This window comes from Dendronephthya gigantea, unplaced genomic scaffold, assembly GCF_004324835.1.
Source record: "Dendronephthya gigantea isolate DGI-Jeju-01 unplaced genomic scaffold, DenGig_1.0 000145F, whole genome shotgun sequence".
NCBI classification, from domain to species: Eukaryota; Metazoa; Cnidaria; class Anthozoa; order Malacalcyonacea; family Nephtheidae; genus Dendronephthya; species Dendronephthya gigantea.
Window position 1 is genome coordinate 3,441 of NW_021163155.1, and position 27,574 is coordinate 31,014.

General features: G+C 38.4%; 2 protein-coding genes across 2 annotated transcripts; one reads left to right on the forward strand and one right to left on the reverse strand.

Moving 5' to 3' along the window:
• Positions 1-3,488: 3,488 nt before the first annotated feature.
• LOC114536782 (C3 and PZP-like alpha-2-macroglobulin domain-containing protein 8) lies at positions 3,489-27,574 on the reverse strand (the record flags this gene model as incomplete). Its single annotated transcript, XM_028558128.1, has 9 exons — positions 3,489-3,706; positions 4,184-4,367; positions 22,849-22,968; positions 23,871-24,020; positions 25,048-25,320; positions 25,627-25,704; positions 26,071-26,181; positions 26,607-26,792; positions 27,359-27,574. Coding segments are annotated over 9 exons (1,536 nt in total), but the record flags the coding sequence as incomplete, so codon positions are not given.
• LOC114536783 lies at positions 15,328-20,389 on the forward strand. Its single transcript, XM_028558129.1, has one exon. It carries the CDS (start codon positions 15,702-15,704, stop codon positions 20,094-20,096), a length of 4,395 nt encoding a protein of 1,464 aa, XP_028413930.1. The 5' UTR covers positions 15,328-15,701; the 3' UTR covers positions 20,097-20,389.

Sequence of the window (27,574 nt, forward strand, 5' to 3'; positions counted from 1 at the left end):
ATAATGAAATTCTCCTTACATGTTATTTAAGATGTTGTTTAGCAACAAAAACTTCAAAGCCAGAAACGTGCATTATGGCCTCACAATGCACGCGCGGTAGCCAATCAAATTGCTCGTTATATCATACTATATTATAATTATCTATAAATATCGCGTCAAGAAAGTTTCCTTCTTTCTCTTTTGAGTAATTTGTTTAATGAAATTATAGGGGTTGGAAGATTAATCACTGATCACTTACATCATGCTTCCTTTACTGTCGGAGTCTCCAAAGGCACTGTACGAACCACTTTTCCTTTTGTACGTTAACTGTCTTTGATAACCTCCGGGGAAAAGAATAGCGTTGTCAGTAGAAATATGTTGATAAAAATGATGAGGTGTAGGGAAAATTGGTTTTACCGTAACGCCTAGGTAGGAAGCTCAGGAATTTCAGAATTCGTATATATAATTATATAAGATTAAACTAGCTCAATATTTCTCGAATACCAGAGGATATATAATAAACTGCATCGTCTTTTATTTTCTTTGTAATTTGATTTGTGTTCGTGAGATAATCCATGATGTAAATATTGGGAGCAAATTTAGCCATGTTCTGTTCTCCGCAACCATACGGCATTGCTAATAGTCCGTCAAGATTTGTTAGGGCAGGTCCCATCATATCACCTGTAGAAAAAAACTTCAATCAAAACGAATTCAAAATTAGCAACCATAAAATTTTCCTGGTTGCAACCCTTTTCATACAATTGTGTCTATACATTAGATCGGATGGCGTAAAAAGGTTCAGACGTTTACTGCATGCAAAAAACCTATAAGACTATATATATATATATATATATATATTATATATATATATATATAATATATATATATATATATATATATAATATTATATAATATATATATATATATATATATATATAATATATATATATATATATATATATATATATATATATATATATATATATATATATATATATATATATATATATATATCATAACTTAAGTATATGTACATAGTTTACCAGATTCATTAAAGGCTAATGTCACTTAAACTTAGCGTTTACAAATATGCTTTCTTCTCTATAAAAAAATCGAACAACTGAACCTTTTCGCGTCTTTCGGTAAATTCAACTATTTTTCATAGCAAAAAAATATGGGCGTTTTTTTTTAAAAAAGAGCGCTGTGATGTATGCTACACTTGAATTTTTTCAATTGTTTCACATTTTTCTTATACTCACCCCGGCCCTACTCATTTTGTCATCGTGCATCTTTTCTAATCTGATATTGGCGAGATCGGGGAAATATTAGGCTACGGTGTTTCGTTTTATTTTTCTTAGCTTTTGACAAAATTACACCTACTACACTCTGTTATAATTAATAAAATTTTAGCTACCTAAGAAATGAAATCTATAAGAATGCTCGTTGAAAAAAAAATGTACAAGCAATGCTTAAAATAGAATGCAACTTTATTGATTTTAATGCAAGGTATTTATACTTAACTAGTGCATGGTAAAGCTTTGGTTAAAATTGAAAGCTAATAGCAGGCGGAAACAGGCGATATATACATGAAGCTTTAAAAAAATGAAGGCTGTTTAATTTAATGACTTACCAATAAGCGATATTTTTGGTAGCACAGATCCTGAAATGATGTTGGTTGGTAGCGGTAGGTCAATCGTTTCAGCATATTTTTCTGGTAAAGGAGAAGTTACATATTGTAATTTAATTTTTTTAATGGACGACTTGCGCTTTAGACTAATTTTCTTGCCTCGGCAATAAAAAGGACATATTCTGAAAGAGCTTACTAAAATAAGTAAAACTGCAAAGTTTAACTGCGAATTGTTGTGAAATACGGAAAATATACCCATGCGAAGTTCTCGATTTTTGTATACTTTTGTATTACGATCGAAAGTTTGTAACTAATTAATTTTAGTTACACATTTCCGCACGTAATACACAAAGGTATACAAAATTTGCCAGCTTCGCATGGCTATATTTTCCGTATCTTACAAAATTTCGCAGCCAAACTTAGCAGTTTTACTAATAAAAGTAAGATCTTTCTGAATTTTTTCCTCTAATTACTGCGATCAAAAGTTAGTCTAAAGCGCAAGTCGTCCATTACTAGAAATACATTCATACTTAAACCCCCGGCTCCCGAGGTTCCCTTTATAGATTTCAATAACCTTGAAAAAATGTTTGTCATGCATTTACGCAATCTCATTCCCTGAGCCCGCGATCCTTTAGCGAGAAAGCAGAGGTTCTGAGATAACCCATACCGAAAGCCAGAGTTCCTGGTACTTATCTCCAGTATATTTCCTTACATATTATATCCAATTGTCTTACTTTTTCTCGCTAGAGGATCGCGGGTTGCGGAACGAGATTAGCATAAAATAATCGCATTTAATGACGAGCTTAGTTGTTACCAAACTTCCCTCAATATTTGGTTTACCATTTAAAGAAGCGCAAAAGAATGTTCCTCTGGTGTATTGCTGCTTTATTCCCTCTGGCTAGAAAAGGAAATTTCTTGCAATAACCGCGAGAAATTTTCGTAAATAAGAAAAAAAACATGAATCGTCGGGCTAAATTGATGTTTACCTCAACCAGCAATGTTCTTGTGACAGCGTCAACTGCGTAGAGAGTGAACTTAGGGCAAAGCTTTGCTTGCGAAGTCGTGGCTTTAACCGTAATTGGTATATGACCAAGTTTAGTGGGAATAACATTGAATTTCGTAGACTTTCCCTCATCACTACACACGCACATCTTGCTGATGTGAATTGATGTAACTTTAAAATCACTGGCTTTGCGAATTAATTCTAATTTAATCTGAAAACATGGAAGTTTTTATTTAATTAAAAAAAATTCAATTTCAAGGCAGGCAGGCAGAGAGACAGACGGACGGACAGACGGACGGACAGACGGACGGACATGGTGGATATGTTGATAGATTTGTTCGAACGATATATTATTTCATGATTATTAATCAAAACACTTACTGGAACACAGGATGACATGTAGTTTATAACTGTCACTGTGATGGGTATTTCTTCCCCACGGATTACGGAATATGGCATCGTGATGTGAGCAAAGAAAGGTTTGAATGCTTTCAACGTTGCTTGATTTGAGATCCCCATACCGTACAAAGATGACATCGCAAATCCGTTTGCAACCCAACTGGTGATGGCATCAGGAACTTTCACTTCCATCGCATGTATACCGGAAGTGTCGCTACAGGGAAAAATTACCGCCTGCGTTAATCCCTACGCCGGCGAGAGTAATAATTTTGTGCGAACACTATATTACAGAAATTACACACGGGTTTAACAGAACATAGCGGAATTTAAAGTTATCCAAATTCTATCTAATGTACGGTGGACGAATATGAATATGAGTAAAAACAATTCAATTAGAATGGAATTTTGAACCAGTCTTGTGAATTGTTTTTTAAATTTTAATGCAAATTAAATTGACGTGGGGTTTTTGCATGCATGTATTTATAACATAACAATATTTACTTTTTTTAGTTTGATGTCTGTCCATAACCATGTCTCCGGAAAATATTTACGAACTGCTACTGAGAACTTCTTTGCAGGTTTTTTTTCCTTCTTTTTAGGGGAAGTGAATTTTTTTTTTGACTTCCATTGAACCTTTCTTGGAACCGATGGAGCGGGGCGGCTGGAACTGCTGGCAGCCGACATAAGTTTCATAAAGCCTATAAGATATTTTTTGTAAAAATCGTTATTTTATTATTAATTAACTAAGTTCTATTCATTCTTTCTCACTACTGTACGTTGCGAAATATTTTTTGGATTTGAGAGCTGGGATACAGACAAGAATTTTTTAATAAGGGCAAGGGCATAGGAGCAAATTAAAATCGACTATGATCCTATATAATAATTATTATTTTATTCTTCAAACATTTTCCTTTTTTATAGCTATTCTCAATATATTTTGGTAAGATGAAAAAGTATAGTAGCAATGTATTATATTTCCTCAAGCTGTATGTGATGGCATGCACTATATGAGCAAATTTTTGCTTAATTGTGACTATACATGCTTGCACCTACAGTCTTTTCGAACAATAAGAATTATTTTACAATACATTACTGCTTATTATTGGAACAATTATATAGTAATGTTATGGTCCGCAGCCTGGTGGGATTTATTCAATAATTTTTCTCTATCTTACCACCATCATGATGAGGCAAAAATGCATTTCTCCGGCGAGATGTACTCCTCCAGTTATGCTTTGTTCTTCCTTCATAAAAATATCGTCGCCAAAATCTAATTCGACGTGGCATTGGTCGGGGGCGAGGACGAATGCAAGGCCGAGTAAAAATCCTCAAATTTGAAACAAAATTGACACCAGCATTCTGAAATTAAATGTTTTTTACATATATATACATATAATAAATGTTTACAGGCCTATATACCATTAACCGAAGTCGAAAATTGCGTTCCTTATGCATAATTACCTTACCGCATATGCAAATAACGCTAACTATAAGTTCTACAATCTACAAAGGAAAACGCTTTGTCTTGCGTGAACTACACTGTTAATTTTGAAGTGTTAAAATAGCACCACCGTAGGTGCCAAATCAACACCATGCGGTGGTGTTAAATAGAAAGTGCTATTTTGGCACCAACTTCGGTGCTAATTTAACACCACCAAATCTGGGATAACGCTAAAAGTGTCAATATGACACCATATTACCAGCACCATTGTTAGGTGCCAAAATGACACCTCTTTTGCCGACGGAAAGTGTTAAAATAACGCCATATAGGGAGTTAAATATGGGGTGTCAAAATAACACCAAATGGCGGATCGGCCGGGAAAGAGCATGTTTGTTTGTTTTTAAGTTATTGGAAAATAAATTTGTATTTTTGAATGAGATGATTTTGGAACAAAGAATTCCCGTGCGTTTTCGCACAACTATTCATATTTACTTTACCGTAATTTTATGCGTCTTCGCTTGTCTCTTATATTATTGACATAATTTAGCGATATTTTATCCTATATCAACGATTGTCCGTGCTCTATTTTCATACATTAACGATAATCCTTGCTCTATTTTGATAAATTTGATGTTAGAGAGCAAGTTATTTGTTTAAAATCAATGCCTGTGTATGTCTTTTGATAAAATTATTACTGTAAGAAATATAATCTCCTACAGGTTACCTGAGAGTCCCATTTAGCCTGTCATTTTTCAAATTCACATTTATATTTTAGTCAAATAACAAAGTATGTTTCCATAATTTAGTAAAATCATTTTCTTTTGCAAGTAAGGTTTGCAACTGAACACATTCTTTTTTTTTTTGCAGGTAAAGTGGAAGTGAAATGTGCAAGAACAAATTGGTCCATGGTATAGCTGGCAAATTTCAATCAGGAATGCCAAAAATTGGGCCAAGAAGTATGTATTGGTTCTTTCGAACAGGATAGAAACAAGAAACAAGATTAGCTGCACAGAGAATCAGGTAAATCATGCAATTAATATACTATAATTTTCCCAAGGACAAAATTACAATGTCACTTGTAGTTTATTGCCCCAAAATCTGCATTTAGACTGTCTTTATCCAATGCTTAGTGTGCCTATTATAGTTTTGGTAACCTAACTAGATTTTCTGCTATTGATATTTGATAAACAATTTGTTTTTCAAAACAGACATTCAGAGCACAGCTTGTGGTTGCTTTAGGTCTAACTGAAGGAGAATCTCTCCTTTTTATGCTAAGAAACCTTGTGGGCTGATTTGACTTGCTAATAATACTAATGATTATTGATAAATTTATCTTAGGGTTGATGACTCCATATACAGATGAGGACATACAAATAATAAAAATGGCCATGGAAGAACATGCTGGGAAGTGAGTTTTTGTGGATAAATTTATACGAACTTGACATTACTTGTCGAAAATTGTAATGTTGCATTATAAGAACTTGACATTGATTGTCGAAAATTGTAAATAATTGTCTGGTTGTTTTTTGTTAATAGTCCTACAGGAGCAATTGTAAATATGCAACTGTGACCAAATATATTGATTTTTAGTTTCCTTGTATAAGTGTCGTTAATTTTGATTTAGATATGATTACTGATGTTAGAACTGCACATTAAATTGCAGTAGGTAAAAAGGTGCTGCTTTAACACCAAATGTAGTGCTATTTAAACACCCAAAGGTGTTATTCTGACACCAGAATGGGCGTTAATTTAGCACCAGGGATTGGAGTTAATTTAGCACCCAGGTCATGGTGTTAAAATAGCACCTCGACAGGTGTTATTTTTGCCATATTCATTCAACACCTTTTTTGGTGCTAAATTAACACCTTCAAATTAACAGTGTAGATAAGACTGCTAGTGATGTTTGCCGGACTACCTAGGAAGCAGCTGGACAGTATAAACGGCTACAAAACTCCCTACGTGTCAACGTTTTAAAGTGGCTAAGTACTGTACGGTTAAATTAACAAGCATCAATATTCTTTCAATCACCTCAACATACTATCATACTATGAAACAGACCCGGGCGTCGCGTCTTTCATGGTATATCGAGAAACAGCAAAGTGCCCGAAGCAAATACTATTTGCAACGCTGCACGAGGACAAGATGAAACCGTCATTCACTGAAATTAAAGGCGCAATGGCGCTGCTATTACGAATGAAGAAGTGACAAGCAAGAAAATTGCTCAGGTTGTCAAAGATAACGATCACTAACCTAGGAAGGATCTAATGAATATGTGTCCAATCGCTTTTGTCGTTCGGCATGTGGGAATGTAGACGAAGATGACAGCGAGCGACCACCAGCCTACCCACAAACTCCGTATTGGCTTGTCGTTGTTGACACACGCGCTCTTAACCGTTGACGGACTTGGATGTGATTTGGCAATAGAAACGAGAAATCTCGTATAACGAAGCCTGGTAGCTGCATAAAGCGACATAACGACCACATTGCGTTACATTGGACTCATGATGAAAGGTTGTGATTACGCGTTGCATCGTGGATACGTTGATGGTAAACCAGACAGCGCGATGCTTAGGTTTGTGAAGATGATGGAAGTTGAAACATACGTGAACCCATTACTCTTCTCAGAAAAAATTCTGAAAGACATGGCCAGAATAATACACCTGTTATATCTCATCCCTCTTGCGAAATCGTCCCACATATAGAATTCCATGATGATTACATTGAGGTGAGAAGAAGCCATTTCTTTTGCATATCAACGGGCAGCTTTACGGACGGCGTACCCAACTTGCCCTTCAGAAAGATCTCACCTCGCGCGTTCATTCGGTATGACCGTACAACGCCACCACAGCCTCTGTACTTCAAGAGTGCCATGGATAATTCGTTTCCGGACTTAAAACTGAGAATAGCATTGCTGAACAAGTTTTATCAATGCGTTGTCGGTCGACGATTGCCGCAGAAGGTACGAAATTTGTTCGCGTGCGGACCGAGTGATTCAGGGAAAACATCATGGGCGTGTGTCCTGCAGAGAATTGTGTCGTCGGAACCTAGCGCACCCATTACAAAAAAAAATTACCTCTCCACGTCGATGATAAACGAGTCGACAGAACTTTTCATTATCGATGACTGGTCGATGCAAATGATGGACTCCGATCTTGCCAAGACGATTCTACAAGGGCGGGGGGGGGTGGCTTGTGACAGCTGTCAAGCACAAGCAGCTAAGATGTATATGAAACAACACTCTATGCTACATTACCACTAATGCTGTCCTAAACGTCGGAGAGGAGAATGAAAACGTGGAGCGTCCAATCGTTGTTTTCAAAACCAAATCTTTGCCGCAATTAACACCAGGCGTAGAAAAATGGATACATAATAACGCAATGGACTATGTTGTTTGGGTGGCAAATGAGATTAACGACCACATCCATCATGTGCCAGAGAACGAGAGATGGTACGAAAATATAGACGGCCAAGCATCCTTCATAAATGATTACTACATCACACGTACGAAATTTAAAACAAACCGTTTTACTGTAGTAAAATAGAGAGCGCTGTTCTTGAATATGTATTCTTATACATTCCTCGGATCAAAATGTTTGTAGACGAAACAAAATATGAAACAAATAAAATGATATTTTATATTGTAAGCTTGACGGACTTTGAAATTGAAATATAAAAAATATATATATATATAATTTAAAACCAAGTGAAATTGGTTTACACACATGATAGTCTCTCGTGTAGTTCAACATTCCATGATTGGTGTATAATAAGCACGGTACAGTTCGAATAGTATAAGAAGATTTTTCACCCACAGTAGATCGCCATTTGACTAAACCGTTGTAAACAATATCAGTGCGACCTACAAGAAATGAGAGGGGTAGCATCACTCGCGCGTCAGATCCCTCCTGCGCTGTTCATCGTTCTTTTGTCAGAGAAAAGAACGTCACCAACTCGACAATGGAAGACGACTACGCCGAAATTTGCCGCTGACTACTTTCTCGTCATCAGAAGGAGAACTGAGACGTGCGGAAGAGAAATCATGCCGCGACAACGAACTACAGACTGATGAAAAGGATGAAAAAGAAGAAGAGGAACAAGGTGGAGAAGAAGGAGAAGAAGAAGGAGAAGAAGAAGAAGGAAACAACGGATGGAAACATACATGGATGGATGCTGGATGCTCAACAATGAAGTATACCTGGCCAAAGTGTACGAGCACAATTGGAGGTTGGTGAGAGATCATCACGTACATTTGTAAATCTACATGTTTTGTTCGCTTCTTTCTTTATTTATGTTCGGAAACTTTTTTTCATTAGGTTTCCAACAACGTTTTCCAACAATTAGGTTTGCCTCAACGATCCACACTAGCAATCGCCGCACGACGCGATTCGGCCAAGAGAAGGAAAAGGATTTCGATACGAAACCAGATCCGTACATTGATGCGTTGATGCTGATCACCGGTCGCCTTTGAGAGGTATTCGATGTGGAAAAGTTCGTATTCGTTGTGGAAAAGAAGCTTCCACTATAGTGGAGCATTGTTGTGGAACAGCCTTCCCGACAATATACAAAAATTACAATCATTTTCACAGTTTCGCTGCATGGGCTGTGAACGAATACTATAATACTTAATCTGAACTCCCGCACGGTAATCTTGTAAAAAAGTGAAATTTTAACTTGTAGTATTATGTAATTAGTTATATGTAATCATGTATTGTTAAATGTGACCTTCCACGGGAAAACATACGTTAACGCTATTTCGTTCGTTCGAAAATATCGTTCGTTATCCGTTCGTTTGCCGTTCAAACGCTTGAAGCGTTCGTTGAAACGATTTTCGAGATCGTTCATCGTTCGAAATTGCCCGTTCGAACGCTTAGGAAAAAACGTTTGAAAATTGGTCCGAAAGCGTTCAACCGTTTGATTTACCGTTCGTTGAAACGTTTGCCGGAATTTCGTTCAATCGCATTGGATTTGGTTCAACATATTAGATTAAACATTTGCAATGCTACAACTTTGTAGAAGAAGCGCAGAATGTGCTACACAGAAATACTCCCAGAAACGTATTCAGTTCCTTAGTATAGAAGGCTTGTAAAGGAAATAGTGGGGTTATATCAATCTAGCCTAATCGAATGCTATTTTGTGCGCTTCATGTTATGGTTTATGCTTAGCGTCATGCAGACAGAAGATTCAGTGCATGCAATTATTCCATTAGCGTCAAATTTCACGTCTTAAGCTTTCTCTCAAAAAATTATCGTTTTTTGAATTTCGGTAATGCACTAAATTGTTAGAATTTGTGCTTTACTATACTTCTGTAGCTTCCATAAGCCAAATTTCACCACGCACCCAAACAACTCGCAAGCCATATATTAGCATTACGAGCCATAATATATGCCTTGGCAAGGTGCTAATTAAGTTGCATAATTGTCGGAAGTCTCTAAATGTATGTAAACAGACAAAACCAGATTCTAAAATGAATTGAGGGATTTTGCGTGTTACATATTAATATCGTACTTTTAAACCATGTGTATATATAGCTAATTTATTTACATCTGATAAACTTATCTGGCCTCCGTACGAAGCAGCTACTGATTAAAATCTATTCAAAATTAAGGACCGCATCCTAGGACGGACCTTTCAGCTTGAAATTCGTTGTCTTTAATGCAGTCTGACATAGCTACAAATTATACAACAATTGAAATACCCTAGGTAATATTTGAAGACATAAATACAGTGACCTAACGCGCGTTCGGTAGGGTTACGACGAGAACTAAGAGATCCTCATATATTGGAGGCCAGGATAGATAACGAAACATCATAGTATAAGCAAAACGTGATTTATGACAAACAGCGAATTAAGGGACCCCGCAGTACCAAGTATACCTCAAGACCCCATCCTCAGCTCTGTTCGTTACGCCACTGCATGAATATAATAGCAATTTAAATATGTACGTGCATCTAGTCTAAAACTAGAGCCGGAGCAACAAGATCCTCAGTGCCCCGCTTACAAAATTGTCTTATTTCCTTAAAAAGGTATCTTTGTCTCCCCAGATCTAAGCCATCTGGCTCGATCGTTGCTGGCATGTTGAACGGTGGCAATTGCATAAATATAACTTATACATGGCATAAATATAACTCATGCATTGTAAATATTTATTTAGACTCTTAATTCACAAAAAAATACTTCATAATATTGATATAGCACATTTAGCACAATTCACTCCCCATGTATATTTTGGTTGTAATTTGATTTCTCTCGACTTGCTCCTCGAATCGGAAACGTGGAACGCGGAGAAGGCTCAAATCGTATAAATGATAGGACTGTATGAGAGTAATGAACCTATATCAATGATGTTCATTGTGTGACTTTTTTTATTACAAAAAAAATTCCGTGTTTTGTGAGGTTGAGTTTTGCGCTATGTTTTAAAGTGCGTGCAGTCCTTCATTGCGCACAACTGGGCTGACACAAGCCCAAAGGGCAAGTTGCCAAGCTAACGTTTACAAACATTTAAGTTTGACCTTTCAGATATTTTGCCACATATATTTCGCTATATATAATTCATCAGAAAAGGAGCATTGGAATTTATCTTGCTTGGACAACATATCAGCTGTTGGGCAACAGGAAAATTTTCACTAATTTTGATTTGGCCTCCCTTGATTAGAAATTACATTCCGGATATTAAATTGCAACTATGCATGGTCATTGCACCTTGAAGCCTGCCAGCTAGAGCGGCAAAATGAGCAAATTTGAAATGGCGCCTGTCAACTGTTTATGCGTGCATGAGCGCGCGGGTAAAGATCTTTACCAATAATTTCGCGAACACTGTCCCAAATATTTGCTGGATATTAGCATCTATGGAGAAGTCAAGGCGTTTTAACGCAAGCATATATAAAGGTTAATACCAGGTATGAACACTAAATGAAACATTAGCTATGATATAAGGAAAGTCATGACTTGGCCACTTTATTAGGCGCGCTTGCAATTATTTTCCTCCAAGCATTGAAATCAGGCTTATTGATGAATCATCAACAGAATTCGTATAACGGTTCTCTCGATTTAAACTAAAGTTTTTTTTCCTTGAGTGTATTTGCTTGGCTAAACTGTAGCTCTCTATTGACCATGCATATATATCGAAATATGACACGCATTCGAAGTAAGATTTCATATAGATGATCATGCAATTGTATATAACAAGACGTTCTCAATTGCATTTTATATATATGTTAACGCGAGTAAAATGTATTCGGATATAAATGCGCACTGCAATATACCTCTTTAGATTGCTTATCATGGCCGGTGGAATCAAGTTGGGCCACGATCATCCAATCATTCCGAATAAACATGACATGAAAGGTTGCCAGACCTTGAAAATGGCTTGGCTGAGGTTAGAAAAGTTGTTAGCTTGGGCCGTGGTGGTTACAATTTATAGGATGCATTTGCTTACATTGAAACAACAATTGTTTACAAACTTTGCTGACATTTTTCATAAAAAAGGGGTAGATGCTACCTCGAAATATATATAATTATATGATATAAAAAGATTTCGCCAGACAAAATGGATTAATGCTTTCATGCATGTCTTAAATAATCTTGATTAGTTAATTTTACTGTAAGCAGGAGGCACAAATTGTGTCACAAGTAGATGTCTCGAAGATGTTGAGGATCGTTTGTTTCTTAAAATGGTGAGTATAAACTCCCCTGTGCATGCATTTGGCATTGTCGTTTCTATATGGGCGGCAGCATTGCTATATGCTTTGCAGAAAAAATTATTTGCACTCTTTGTGATTTAAAAACCCGGTTTCTATATGGGCGTCTGCTATTGCTATATGCTTTAGTGAAAATACTGTGCAATCTTTTCTTGCTGCCGGGGTTGAGTATTAAGTTGTTTTGCAGGGCGGAACTGAATTCGGACCTTCGGGATTGCGGATTGCCGCGGTGGTTTGAAATGAAGATTTCGAAAATTATCCCATTAATTTACGCGCGTTCTATTTCTTTAGGTCACTATTGTTAGGCTCATGCAGGTAGCATAGGTATTTACACAGTTACCTATGTAGATGGTCGAATATTTGGGGAAAATAAAATATTTCCTGATGAATATGACCACCAGGAATTTAGTTAGCTAATTTAATATCACAAGTAACACATGCATATGTGGTCGTATGGTCACAAAACATATCACTTACATGAAAAAATATGGCGGCAGAAATAGGGACATTGCAGCTTTAGCTTTGCGAAGAAAATATGGCGATGGTGCATGCAGTGGATAAAATAGATTATTATCAAATTTTTAAATATTCTTAAGGTGTAATGATGCCCTTAGTTGCTACTGACAGTACTGTGTATAGGCGACATTCCGCGACAAGCTTGACCGCAGCTAGAGGCTATTGCCGCACGGAACATATTGTGAGCACTAGGTAAATATCCAAGCTTATATTTTAAATATTTTATTACCGCGCAATGCATTGCTGAAATTGAAATGTGGATTTTCACGTGCATAAATGGTTGGGATATTTAATGTAGTAGGCTATTTATACCAAATAAGTTTTGACAGCATGCAAGCACACGTTACTACGCTGGTTCGTATACAAACGAGCTTTGCGTATGCGATATTCTGTATAACTGTTATTAATGTCTGGTTATCATCTGTAAACAACTTGATCCTTGCGATAATTAATTTAGTCGTTTGCGCGTCAAAGAGTATAAGCAATAGTGTACAATGGAATCTCTTGTGTTTAGTTTAACATAAAATATGTATCCAGTAGCTGAAACTCAACCAAACTTAGACGGTGACCAATGACATTGCCTATGATATTATTATCGAAGCCAGGCCATTTATGGCAATCTTCGTTTACTCTCGGTTTAGAGCCGTGTTAATAAAACGGATGCATGCATGATGTGTTTATATGTCCTTAACCACCCATACATATAGTTTGTCCGTGGAAGATTTACAAAATCTGTTACGTTGTTGCAAATAAACACGCGCTGAATATTTTGATGGTATAGTTGCAGATGATGCATTGATTAATTTGACGTAACGATGATAATTTGTACTAATAACTGAAGGCTTTCTAACGATTAATAAACCCGAATTTTGATGCAAAATGCAAATGTATATATGTATATAAAGTATAAAATAATGTGATTTAGGTAGTTTAGCTAATAAATTTAGTTAAACATTCAAATGAAGGTATAGCTATTTATATGTACACGCATACTTGCGCCAACACATGTTACGTGTTTGAAAATATTTCCTATTCTTTTAATTAGTCAATAATATCTTGCGTCAATCATACGCGCAACAGGCGTTCAGACTAATTCGTTAAAACCGCGTTCATAAACATAAATCGTTCAAACGGCTTCAGATTGAACGTTTATTTATCCGTTCGTATTCTCGACTTTAAACGTTCACATTTTTAGCTGAATTCGTCAAAACGTTTTTTGGGTTCGTTGAAACGTTATTACAGATCGTTCACTACCCGTTCGTTATCCGTTCGTTTTGCTGTTTCAACGAAAATCGTTAACGTACGTTTTCCCGTGGAAGGTCACAAATGTTAATCCTCTCATAAGTTGTTATACTGGAGATTTTACCGTGTTTTAAATAAATTTTTTTGTTTGATTGATTGATTGATTGGATTAGGCCAGCTGCATGTGTGAGAGTTGAACCGCTTTCTATATAGAAATCATTTCATATTATATTTGACATAACCATTTTTCATGCTGAAATAAATACGTGCATGTGTAAAATGTGGTGCAAAAGACAAAAAAATTGTGCTTACGAATTGTTCGCACAGCATATATTTATAAAGCTAATATTCGATGAAGTTTTCATGTAACATCGAAATGGTGAAACTTGCATAATAGAATTAGCTCTTCGCGCATATTCGATTCGAAGGAATTTAGCGACCTATACTCAAAGATTTAGACAGTAATCTCTATGGATATTAATTCATCAATTCGGACAGAGATTGATACGTTTCGTCTTCGCACAGACGTCTGTCGGGACTGAGCGACAACGGGGCGCACGAAATAATAGGTGATGACACGCACTGCACAGAAATGGGAAGCAATATGGGTAAAATAAGGGATCTGCACAAAATTGAGTCAGTTGGTGATAGAGGGTCATAGTGTGCGAAACGGTCTGTGACTCGAGAGACGCGATATTAATTCGACATAGCTGCAACGTGAATTTTGGGTGAAGATTTAGTATAACTTTTAATTTTATTTGTTAATCAATATATTTCATAAACCCAATCGAATTTGTGTGAATTGAGACTTGTCGAGGACAAACGATACTGAACGGAGGCTAATTCTCGACACCTGGCACCTCCGAGACGGGATTGCGAACTCGTTGAACAACGATGGAAGAAGAAAAAGAGAGTACTGCTGGAGAGACAGTTACGGAGATGGCCGTTCAACCAACGGGAGAAAGTATACCTCCAGAATTGACAAAGGAAGACATCGAATTGGAGACGAAATTATCCCAGCTGAAATTGGTTACGAGAAGGTCAGATAAAATCCTGGCAACAGGTAAGCGTGAAACTATAAAACGCCATATCGAAACACTGCAATCTGTAAACACCGCGGCTAACGAGTGCAAGCGCAAAGTTGAGGAACAGAAAATCGCGAGAAAAACAAGCATGAGCGAAATTTCCGATTGGAGCGACAGTGTTGAGGCGACACTCGAAGTAGCTGATTTACAGATTTCAAAGTTGAGCGATTGGTTAGCTGAAGAGAAACGTAACGCTAAGGCTGCAGGACTAGAGCAGCAACGTGAAGCAGAACTAAAGTTGCATGAACAGAAACTACGCATGCAAAGGGAAATGACCCCACCCAAACCGGAAACTCAGGAATGCCCAAGTCGAAACGCAAAGCTACCGAACTTGTGATTACGAAGTTTAATGGGTCATTTAAAGACTGGCCTAGGTTTTGGGGACAATTTACCGAAGGGATTGATAAGAGTTCCGTGGCCCCCATTACCAAGTTTACGTATTTGTTAGAATTATTGGGTCCAAAGGTCAAAACATGCGTCGAGTCCCTGCCCTTTTCAACCGAAGGTTACAATAGAGCCAAAGCCATTCTCCAAGACAATTACGGCAAGGAATCCGAGATTGTCAAAAGCTATATAAGGGAGATTCTCGATCTACCTCATATTACGAACAGTAACCCCCGTAGAATTGCCGAATTTAGTGAGACTTTGACCTATTGCGTGCGAGCCTTGCAGACCTTGAGGAAACTCGATCAGGTTAACGGAAATGTCTCGATGACATTAGATAAATTGTCAGGTATCAGGGGCGATTTAGTTAGAACCGATCCTGAATGGGAAACATGGGATTTCGAGAAGTTAGCTGAGGCATTGCGACAGTGGGTAAAACGCAATCCGGTAAACGAAAGCGACCCTCCGCGCAAAGATGATTACCGTAAGAAGTTGTTTCGCGCGAGCGGAAATGAACAAAAACTTTTGGGCTGTGTTTATTGCGGCGATCTTGGCCATAAGGCGGTTTCATGCACAAATGTCGTGAATCCCAGTGACCGAAAGCAAATTTTAGCAAGAAAGGGTTTGTGCTTTAACTGCGCTACGAAATTTCACCGAGCTTCGGACTGTGCCAGCAAGACGTCTTGTGGGCATTGCAACAAGCGTCATCACTCATCCATCTGCGAACAGTACAAGCATGAACGCGACGAAAGGTCTGGTCAAGATCATACAAAAGAAGGGGACCAATCACCCGGGGCTAAGAAAGTGATGACAGATGGGGCAAGCGCGGAAGGGATATTTCCAGTTGTTGTTGTGAAAGTTAATGGTGTAATGACTCGCGCACTTATTGATTCTGGCGCCGGCAGTTCCTATGCGTCCGCGAAACTTGTCAACGCGTTAAACATTAAACCCAGCGAAATAAAGAGCCAGCGAATAGACATGTTGATGACTTCGCAAACAAAGCGAATAGAAGTTTTCGATGTAGAAGTTAGTTCCTTGGACGATTCGTGCAAAATAAACGTGAGCTTGAACAAAGTTGAAAAGAGCGAGCTTCTGACAACTAGTAACCCCAATTACGACCAACTCGTGAGACGATATAAACATTTGAATTCGGTCAAAATGGACGAACGCGACACAAAGAGTGAGCTACCCATTCACCTCGTGCTGGGAAACGGCGAGTATGCTCGGATAAAAACAAGGACCAAACCCCTGGTAGGAAAGGACGGTGATCCCGTGGCGGAATTTACAAGGTTTGGTTGGATGATCATGAGTCCTGGAATCGAGTTGGACCAGAATACGATGCTACTGACCACAACATCTCAAAACGATTTCGAGCGATTGTGTCGGTTAGACGTCCTCGGTCTTGAAGATCCCACCGAGGAAGGCTCTCAAGCGATTTACGATGATTTTAAAGACGAGCTCACACGCGACAAAGAAGGCTGGTACGAGACTAGCTTACCGTGGAAATCGCATCATCCACACCTTCCGTCGAACGAAAGAGGAAGCATAAGGAGACTTAACAACCTGGTGAAACGTCTCGAGAAAAGAGGAATTTACAAAGAGTACAACGACATTATTCAAGATCAGCTCGTGAAAGGTATTGTCGAACCAGCACCTGCCACAGCAAAGGGTAAAGAGTTTTACATTCCCCACAAGCCCGTCGTAAAGGAGACCGCAGAGACGACGAAACTTCGGGTCGTTTACGACGCGTCCGCCAAAGAATCGGCATCTGATCCATCCTTGAACGAATGCTTGAACCCTGGCCCACCACTCCAGAACCACCTGTGGGATATTTTAGTTCGTCTACGTTTCCTCCCCATCGTGCTGACCGCTGATCTCGAGAAAGCCTTCCTGCAAGTCCGGATACGCGAAAACCAACGAGATTCCCTACGCTTCCATTGGAAGGCACCAGATAGTGACGACCTCACAGTCTATCGGTTTACTAGGGCGCTGTTTGGGCTGACCTGTTCTCCCTTCCTTCTTGGAGGTGTCCTGAACGAACACCTAAAGAGTTGGGAGAAAAGATATCCGGCTCTGGTGGAAGAGATAAAAGGCGGCCTGTATGTCGATGATGTGATGGAGGGAGGTGATAATGTTGAAGAGGTCAAAGAGAAGAAAGCGAAGACGGTTAGTATTTTTGAGGATGCCACTTTCCACCTGCATAAATGGCACTCAAACGCCTCTGAACTCGAGGATACCGACCAGAGCGCCAATGAAGGCAACGTGGGCAACCCGGAAACTACCTTCGCGAAACAGCAGCTGGGCACAAAGGGGACTGAGACAAAGATCCTCGGTATGGGTTGGAACAAAGCTCAAGACCGTTTAAGTGTTGTAGTAAACAAAGAACGAGACGCAGCATCTACGAAAAGGGAGGCCCTGTCGCAGGTTGCAAGTGTGTACGACCCACTCGGCCTGGTTTCCCCAACTACCCTAGTAGCAAAACTACTGTACCGTGAAATGTGTGAAGAGCAACTTGCCTGGGATGAAGAACTTAACGGTTCTTTGAAGAGACGGTGGAAAGAGTGGTACGAAAACCTGCCAGGCCAGTACACGGTCCCTCGAACTTTAGCCCCTCACAGAGAGCCAGTACAGTCAATCACCCTTCACGGATTCGGGGATGCCAGTAAGAACGGAGTTTCTGCGGTCGTCTACGCAGTCGCAGAGCAAGAGAGCGGAACAACCCAAGGTATCGTGTGTGCAAAGTCCAGACTTGCGAAGAAGAGCCTCACGATTCCCCGTTTAGAGCTTGTCGCTGGTCATATGACCGCAAACTTAGTGACGAACGTCGAGCGAGCGATCGGAATGGAGAAGGTGACCGAGATACACTGTTGGTTGGACTCGACAGTCGCGTTATATTGGATCAATGGACAAGGCGAGTACCGGCAATTCGTATCCAACCGAGTGAAAAAGGTCAAAGAACTCGACCGGATCAGATGGCATCACGTCCCAACGAACGAGAATCCCGCTGACCTAGGGAGCCGCGGAGGAGATGTGGTGGGAAACGAGTTATGGAAGCACGGTCCTACGTGGCTTAACAACCAGGAGACGTGGCCACCGGAAGTTGTGCCTGTGGCGAGTTCGGATTCGAAGCAAGAGGAAAAACCGTCGACGCGAGTTTTGGTCACGATGAATCAAACGGCACACGAGGACGTGTTTGACCAACTACTAGAGCGGTATACGTTGCGGAAAACCCTTCGAATTTGTGCTTGGATTAACCGCTTCATTCAACACACCCAAAGGAAAGCGAAGTCCCTGGGACCGATAAAGACGCAGGAGATCGAAGACGCACGGTTGTGGTGGATTAAACGAGTTCAAGATGGAGCTAGGGACGCACCGGAATTCGAGAGTACGAAAATCGAGCTAAACCTCCAACCTAACCAGAACGGAATTCTAGAGTGTCGCGGGCGAATCGAAGGCGAGTATCCGGTATACTTGCCTGCAAATTCGCAGTTTTCAAAGAAACTAGTCGAACAAGCGCACATCATCACTCTTCACGGGGGAGTACCGGCGACCATGGCTGAAGTTCGTGAGCGATACTGGATACCTAGACTACGTCGCCTTGTGAAGCAGGTACGAAGCAAATGTCATGGATGTGTGCGATTCCGCGCTCGTGCGTATCACAGACCACCGCCTGGACGACTACCAGTTACGCGAACGCAAGGAGAAACCCCATTCCAAGTGATAGGAGTCGACTTCGCTGGACCAATCAAATACAAAACAGCAGGAAAAGCGGAAAAGAAAGCGTATCTGGTACTTTACGCGTGCAGCCTCACAAGAGCAGTTCATTTGGAGCTGTTGAAATCATTGGAGGTTGTCCAATTTCTGCCTAGCCTAAAAAGATTGATCGCTCGAAGGGGGAGACCACAAATCATATACTCAGATAATGCCACTACGTTCAAGGCTGCGGCAAACTGGCTGAAAAAGGCAATTGGAAATGAGATCATAAACGGTTTCCTTACGGACAAGGAGATCCATTGGAGGTTTAACCTGAGTCGCGCACCCTGGTGGGGTGGACAGTTCGAGCGGTTGATCGGGCTCTTTAAACGATGTTTTTATAAAAGTATCGGGAACGGTAATCTAACCTTTGAAGAATTATCAGACGTGATCCTAGACATAGAAGTTGTAATGAACAATCGACCGTTAACATACGTTGAAGACGACGTAGAACAAACTGTTCTCACCCCCGCAAGAATGTTGCAGATAAATCCAGTTATCTTACCTGAAGTGGAATCTTATCACGTTGAGGACCACAGCCTTCGGAAGAGAGCGAAGTTTCTTCGTAGATGCAAGGATTTGTTGTGGAGACGGTGGTATAGAGAATACGTTCGTGGGCTAAGAGATCGACACCGACAAGATAATGGGAAAAACGCAGATCATCCCAACCGTGGTGATGCTGTTATCATCGAAGGAGAGGAGAAGAACAGAAATTTATGGAAGATGGGCGTAGTCGAAGAGCTGATTCGAGGGCGTGATGACGTAGTACGGGGAGCAAAGATCAGGACGCCAAATGGAATTCTTGAACGTGCAATACAGCAACTCTACCCGATAGAACTTTCCTGTGACTTACCACCTCCAACCACGTTAAACCCAGACACCCCTCCCTTCCAACCCCGACCGAAACGTGATGCAGCAGCAGCGGCAGCAATCCGCTTACGGGATCAAGCAGAAGAAGATGAACGGTGACACTTATCCATATTAGGACACTAATATTAGATTGCATTTAAGCTTGAATCAGTAGCACTAGCTCAGACCCTTTGTAGACATATATCACAGCACTAAGATATATGGGGGGAGTGTGTCGGGACTGAGCGACAACGGGGCGCACGAAATAATAGGTGATGACACGCACTGCACAGAAATGGGAAGCAATATGGGTAAAATAAGGGATCTGCACAAAATTGAGTCAGTTGGTGATAGAGGGTCATAGTGTGCGAAACGGTCTGTGACTCGAGAGACGCGATATTAATTCGACATAGCTGCAACGTGAATTTGGGTGAAGATTTAGTATAACTTTTAATTTTATTTGTTAATCAATATATTTCATAAACCCAATCGAATTTGTGAATTGAGACTTGTCGAGGACAAACGATACTGAACGGAGGCTAATTCTCGACACGTCATACATAAGTATAATTTTCTTGAAACAGCTATTTTCTGTAGTGCGTATAATTATATACATAATAAGAAGCTTAAGGGTTGCCAGCCTTTTTCTCGCCCGCTGTTCTATGGCACAACAGCAGACAAACATTGACTGGAAAAGTGTCACAGGGGCATTTCGAAAACCCCAAAGACTTCGCCTGGAAAGAGGTAAAGAAGGATTCTCTCATGTCACAACCCCAAATTGTGATCATCAAGCTCTTTCCTATCAAAGAGAATGCCGAAAGCATGTGAAAATAAAGCACCCATCGTCACACGTACTTTGAAACGCCGATCCTTGGAGGAAGCCATGAAATAACATCTGATATAAGGCAGTCGTGTTCGACGGCAAGCAAGGCAACAATGCCATGTTGTGCTACAGATTCTGAGTTAGGGCGATCATTTTGTGTTTGGCTTCAAAGCACGACCGCCGGTGGAAAACAAGCGGAGCAAACCGAAATATCGGTGCCAGAGCATTCAAATTCGTAAAGTACTGATGCGATCAGGCGAAGATGAATAATCGGTGTTGTCAACGGTTGAACTTTTTTATGTTCTTCCAGATTTTGAACAGACTTTCACGATCATTTAGAAAGTGTTTGGCAAATAGGACAATCTGGCGGCCTTGGCTACGTGAACGGTATAGCATATTTCATTCACCTGGGCCCGTCCTTCAAAACTTCTCCGTCACCGAAGTATATATAAAGCGAGCAAGACAATGTTTGACAAAACATGCAGATGCGTTCTCACTGGACGAAAGACTTAGATATTGAAACCCTGGAATACGGAAATACCTTCATCCGATAAGATATAGGCAGATCATATAATAGAAACAGAAAGCGCGAGCAGCTTAGATGTGCAAGCACAACGACGTGTATCATGACCAGAAACAGAGCTCAAACGTAGCAAGAGTTCATCATCGGAAGCTGCAAACTCGTAATTTCGCTCCAAAAGGACGATCCCATATGGAAAAGTTGCGCGATCAAAATGGAAAAGTTATGGACATGTGCGTGCAGCAACTGAGATACAGCGAGTCCAACGTTCCTTGTCAAGAAAAAGTCAAAACATATGAAAACAATGATACCTTGCAGAACCCTGTCAGTGGAACGCCAATTCGTGCGAAAGATAAAACAGGCAAGTGCAGATACGAGTAATTCGACTGACGCAAGAGGAAGATAATTATCTGAGAAAAGGACTGGAAAAGTTTGACATGCGCTGGACTTGCATTTTCAAGTGCCCTCTCCACAAATTTCAAGAATGCAGAATACCAATGTAATTATAAATGATTAGTCTACAAGTGTATAAATATATTGTTTTCTTTCAACCGAAATGTTTTGCAACGTTAATTAATCGGAACATGCGGTTCCTTTGATTGAATTTGATATTGACAGAATCGCAAGGCATTGAAATGCAGATAGTATAAAGTGAAATAACAAAATTATCATTCACGCCTCCTTATCCGGTCGTTCAAAATAAAAGTAAAGAAGGAACTGCCATGCAAAACCGTAATGAGTCACTGACATGAAAAGCGTCCTTTCTGTAATATTTAATCATTTGCAGACGTTTATATAGAAAGGCCACCACAAATTAAGTTTATGATGTATTGAAACGTTCCTTAATTAACGCATAAGGAACCATTCATGCATTAGTTCCGATAATAGAGTACGGAAAATTAATGAACAAACGGTTGCTGTTGTTCTTTTGCTCAAAAGCGAAATATAAGTTCGCATTCATGGCTCTTTATTATATAGGAGAACAACTGAATTGTTCCGAAAATAGAGTTCCTAAAATAAGGAACGAATTTTTGCAGTTCCTTTACAAAAACAATTAACAATACATTATATAGGCATGTAAAGAATCGAATGCGTGCAGTTCCTAAACATAATCGGTCCATGCATTAAGTTCCATTCACCACGTTCCCAATAACCAAGACAAACAACAGCTTATATCATACTTGACCGTAAAATTGCTTCGATATTTGCTCATTGCCACGTTTATGGTTTGATTAATAGTACAGAACACACCTAACCGTATAGTGTATACGATCCCGTCGAGGCCTTTTCGCTTATAGAGAGACAACTTAGAGATACAACAACCGAAAATCAATCACAATTAAGAACAGAATATAAGGAAATGTCATAAACAATTTAAAGACATATGCAAAGACTTAACGATTAGATTAATATCTAGCGATAAATCAACCACAATTGCGCAATGGATTAATTCTTTCCATTAGGTATAGACATGGTGGCATGATACATTTTCTGAAATATAATTTTGTGCTAAAAATATTCATACTTACATTAAATATTTGAGAGACTTGGTCATTTGTTCTAGCAGGCTTTCTCAAATTCCGGCTACAGGTGAAGTACTGGCGTGAGTTCATTGGACCGACTTCTTGTAGATTTAAAAAATTAATAGCCTATAAAGCAAACAAAAATTCGAAATTAGGAGAAAAATTACAAAGAAATCAAATGATGCGTGAGGTCACAAGGCACGAACATCAAAGCTTTTTGCGATGTTGTATTTTTGCTATACTAATATACAAATTAAAGCAATGATAGCCAATAAGTAAATTTATAAACAATATAAAACTCTGTTATAACGTCTATAAAAGATGTATTAAAAAAGAGGTAATCCAAATTTTTCGCGCTATTGTACGTGAGCTACTCATTCTAGTAACGAATTTTTTTCGCATTCGGAAAGATCAGGCTTTTAACTATTGAATGACATGCTTTTAATACCAAAATAAATAGCGAAAAAGGAGCAAATAGGAGGTTGATAAAAAAAGTTGGTAAAAATAGCTTATATATACTTTTATTGAAAAATTCCGCTTCTGAGTAAACTCGCCGCACATGCATATTAAATAGGAATAAATCACATCAGAAGAACATTCCAAGCAATGCAAATTTTTTTCATTTCTTGTTTTCGTGCGTAGCGAAACTCTCGAAGCATATTTCCGGTGTTAAAACTTAATTGCCATTTCGTGAAGCTAAGATATCTTTAAAATTTTCCGTTTGTTGGAATTAAGAGCCTTTAATTTTATAGAGTGCTCTCCTGATCATGGATTTATCGACAAGGGAAACGGTTAGTTTATTATCATATATATTAGGCTATACATGCATCTATATTTCTGACGTTTACGACAGACACTGATGCATTAGGAATCCATCAATGTCGTTGGTATCATCCGTCTTAATAATTTATATAATTGTCCCTTTAGTATTTCCCACACAAATCCTGCTTGTTAGTAGATAATATATGGTCTAAATTATATAAATTATGGTGATGTTATAATTATGAATACTCAGCAGTATTAATCACCTCCTTTTTTGATATTTCATCTGATTCTTTCAAGAGTAAAACACTTTTATCCAGGGCAGAAATAGCCACACGCGAGCCAGGTTTGGCTTTCATAACAATTGTTGTTTTTTCCCCGGGCTTTTTCTCTTCGTCGACGAAATTCACATACAACTAAAAATAAGGCAGCAGTTAATATCAAGCAAACTCTGATCAATCCCTAAATTTCAGTAATTCTTAACAACAATTTTAATATATTGCTTTCATTGATTGGTATTTATAGACTCATTGTACGTGAATTTCATATTTGAGCCCATCAAATCACAGGCAACAGAGACATGCACCGCTGGCGGACAGGGCTCATATGTGATGGCTAAAACTAGGTTGCTCCTTGCAATCACACTCGGTTATATATCTACCTCTCTATTATTGGAGAGTAGGCATGATTAGAGCTCTGAGAAGGACGATAGTTAGATGATATAATGCTATTAGGGTACAATAATTATTAAAAACAGGTAAACATTTTAGAACTCTCAATCCTTATGCACATATTTACAGTGGCGTAGCCAGCCTGACGATTTTGTCCCTCTATGTAAATTTCGAGTTATCATAATTATTCATGTCTTTAGAAATCTTTTGTTTTTACAGTCAGTGAACACCAAAATATTAGGATAGCGGGACAAATCGACAGGCTGGCTACGCTACTGCATATTTACTATATATTATACGTATATTTTGTCAGGAGAGCTACCTAGTATGATAGAAAAAATAGCACGTGCCTTCTGTGAGGGCGAAAAAGCGGTTAAAATAAACAAATAGCAAAAAAACCCAATCATTTATTGCATCTCATGCAAGAAAATGTCGTTTGCTTTCGGTGAAAGTAGAAATCTCTATGAACAAGGTTTAATCAAAAGCGCGAGTCTGTTAACTATACCAGAATGACTCTTGTTAATAATTTTAGTATTTTTTCGTCTGGGATACGCCTCCAAGATTGCTTGCTATTGTTTTCATAGTTCACAATCATACGGCGTCTCCCTGACAACGGTTCTTTTTGGTTTATTTTTCTGTGTCATTCTCTTTATAACCCGAGGTCAAAACGTCGATAAATATTTTGTGTATATTGGCAATATTTATTTCTTATTTCGTGCAAAGCTTTAAAACGCGCTCACACGTTTGGCCTAAAGCGGAATTTTTTAGGTACCTGATTCTCAAGTTTATCTTCCACGTCATAAACAACACTGTCACCGATAGTCTCCTTATCCATCTTGACAAAGTATACTAAGATTCTGCAACTCGGAACCATTTCCTGAGTAACATTGAAGTAAAGCTCAAATTTATTCATTGATCTTCCAGCTATGCTTCTTCTGTTATACGTAAATTGTCTATGATTACGATTCGAGGAATTTTTCAGAGTTTGCCAATCCTGTGTTCTCCAAGTAACGCCAGATAACAGCAGATTTCCTTTACACAAAATCTTTAAAACGATGAATAATGTAATGAGTCTGGTTACGCGTTTAGCAAAAAAATAAGTTGATAATCTGAAGAATTGTGTGAGGAAGATTAATTCGAAGAATTGTGTGTTACAGCGAGTTCTGCCTAACATCAATATACTCCCATTAAACAATCCAGTGCCAAATTAGTTTAAATAACCATGTCGTGATCATATTAATGGTGATACATGGCTTAACAGCTTTTCTTCGAATAGTCATTATGTACGACGTTAAAATGTTCGTACCTCGTTTAAGTGAATGTTTTATAATTTAATATTTAATAACTATACTTTGTAAAAGAATGGAATATTTCTTCGCATGTTATCAGGGACAGTGTAAAAGACTTTCACAGATCCTTCGCTTCCGACCTGAAAGAAAACATTATATCATCCTAAAAAATACTAATAAAAGTTGAGAAAAAAATTGGTGAAAAGCATGCATTGCGGAGTACATATATATAAACTTAGTGTAAGCGGTTTGATAAAAAGCTGTAAATACACTACTGATCAACCGAAATAATAGCGCGTGCACACTATATGCGTAAGGCGACACGTTCTCTACTATGTGCTTATGCGCATATGAATATTTTACAGAATATGCGCAATATAAATTTGAAATATTATTATTATTATTATTATAACGATCGTCCATTTTAATAAGAAACAAATTTTAGACTAATAAATTCCCAAATCCTAGCTTGCCTATATAAATAGTTAATATTCCATTAAATTTACCTTCGCAGGTAAGCCGTGATCAGGTAAGACCAATTTCAAAAAACACAAACTTGGAGAGTACCAAGAATTGGAAGTTTTTACTTTCAACAATTGGTCTGAGTTGTAGTTGGCCTAAATGTTTAAAAAATAGCCTAAAGTAAGGCTACAGGTAATAAATTTTAATTCCAACTTAAAACAGGGACATTTGCAGCAATACCACATATATCCAAATCTTATTTACGAAATATATTAATATATAAATATAATGAGTTCATGAATAAATTGAACCTATATAAAGTGAACCTACAAAATTTTTCTCGACGAGATCCTTCTTGAAGTAACATATGTACGCAGTTTTACCCGCGGTTAATCGCCATTTTACAAAATAAAATTATTATAAATCATATATATCATCCGCATCGATTTCACAACTATACGGACTCTGCATGCATGCAACTGCTCAAATTCAAACGCAAATTAATCCTTGTGAGGATTAATTAATTGTACTAAAATGTTACAAGATTTGATAGCTGCATTAGATTCGGATATAGCATTACCGTAAAGGTGAGTGCCTTTGCGTAAGGCGACACGTTCTCTAGGGGGACAACAATCACACCGTTTGCCACAGAATACCACCTGCGGAATATTTTACTTGATGTTCGAACATTGTGCTGACGTTCAGACACGTCAACTCGTATTGTTCCATCAGTTACAGGTGTCCCATCAAGGTATTTAATCTGGACCTAAAAACGAAAAAAAATTTTCTCGTGGACACCGTGGTGCGGATATTTTACGTATGTCACGTTTAAGGGTGATCGACATAATGAGTTTCCCCCCATTTTCTTTGTTGTTGCTGTGAAAATATGGTCTTTGTCTGGTTCGTATATAAAACGAGATTAAAGTTGGAAATACAAACGAAAACACTTAAAAGACATATTTAAATAAGTAATATTTATTCTACTTTAATGTTTAGGCTATAATTTAAAAAAACATTAATTAGCTTTTGTAACGGTCTTTCACGACTTATTCTTCCGCCGATAGGAAGTGGATATATTTCTTCTGAATATTTGTCAAACAAGGCTTTGAAATGTTAATTATCACTGAAACCTTTCTTTAGATATCACTTCGAATTCCCAAAAGCAGAACATTTTTCATTCAAGCAACCATATTTAGCAGAAGATAACTTTGTTATTTCTGTTCGTGCTGATTCTTTTAAATTGTAAACGCTGGCTTTAAAGCATATATTCAACAACCCCCCAACTAAGTATTCAAATCGCTACAAAGTTTATCTTAAAACAAAATCAACTACCTTAAATTTTATTGGAAAACCAGGTTTAAATTTCTGAGGAACATCAATTAGTGACATGGCTTTAGACTTCAACACCATATTAGGACTTCGGGCTGTTTCTTTTATTTTAACCCCAGTAGAGATTTCGGTAAACATAGCAGTAATATGTAAATAATATCCAACAGGGGTATGTGAATTGATTAGTTCTTTAGCATCAATATGAGCGCATCCTGTTAT

What these genes read in the sequence shown, in the direction of transcription:
- LOC114536783 (XM_028558129.1), top strand. Translation starts at nt 15,702, where the DNA reads ATGACATTAGATAAATTGTCAGGTATCAGGGGCGATTTAGTTAGAACC.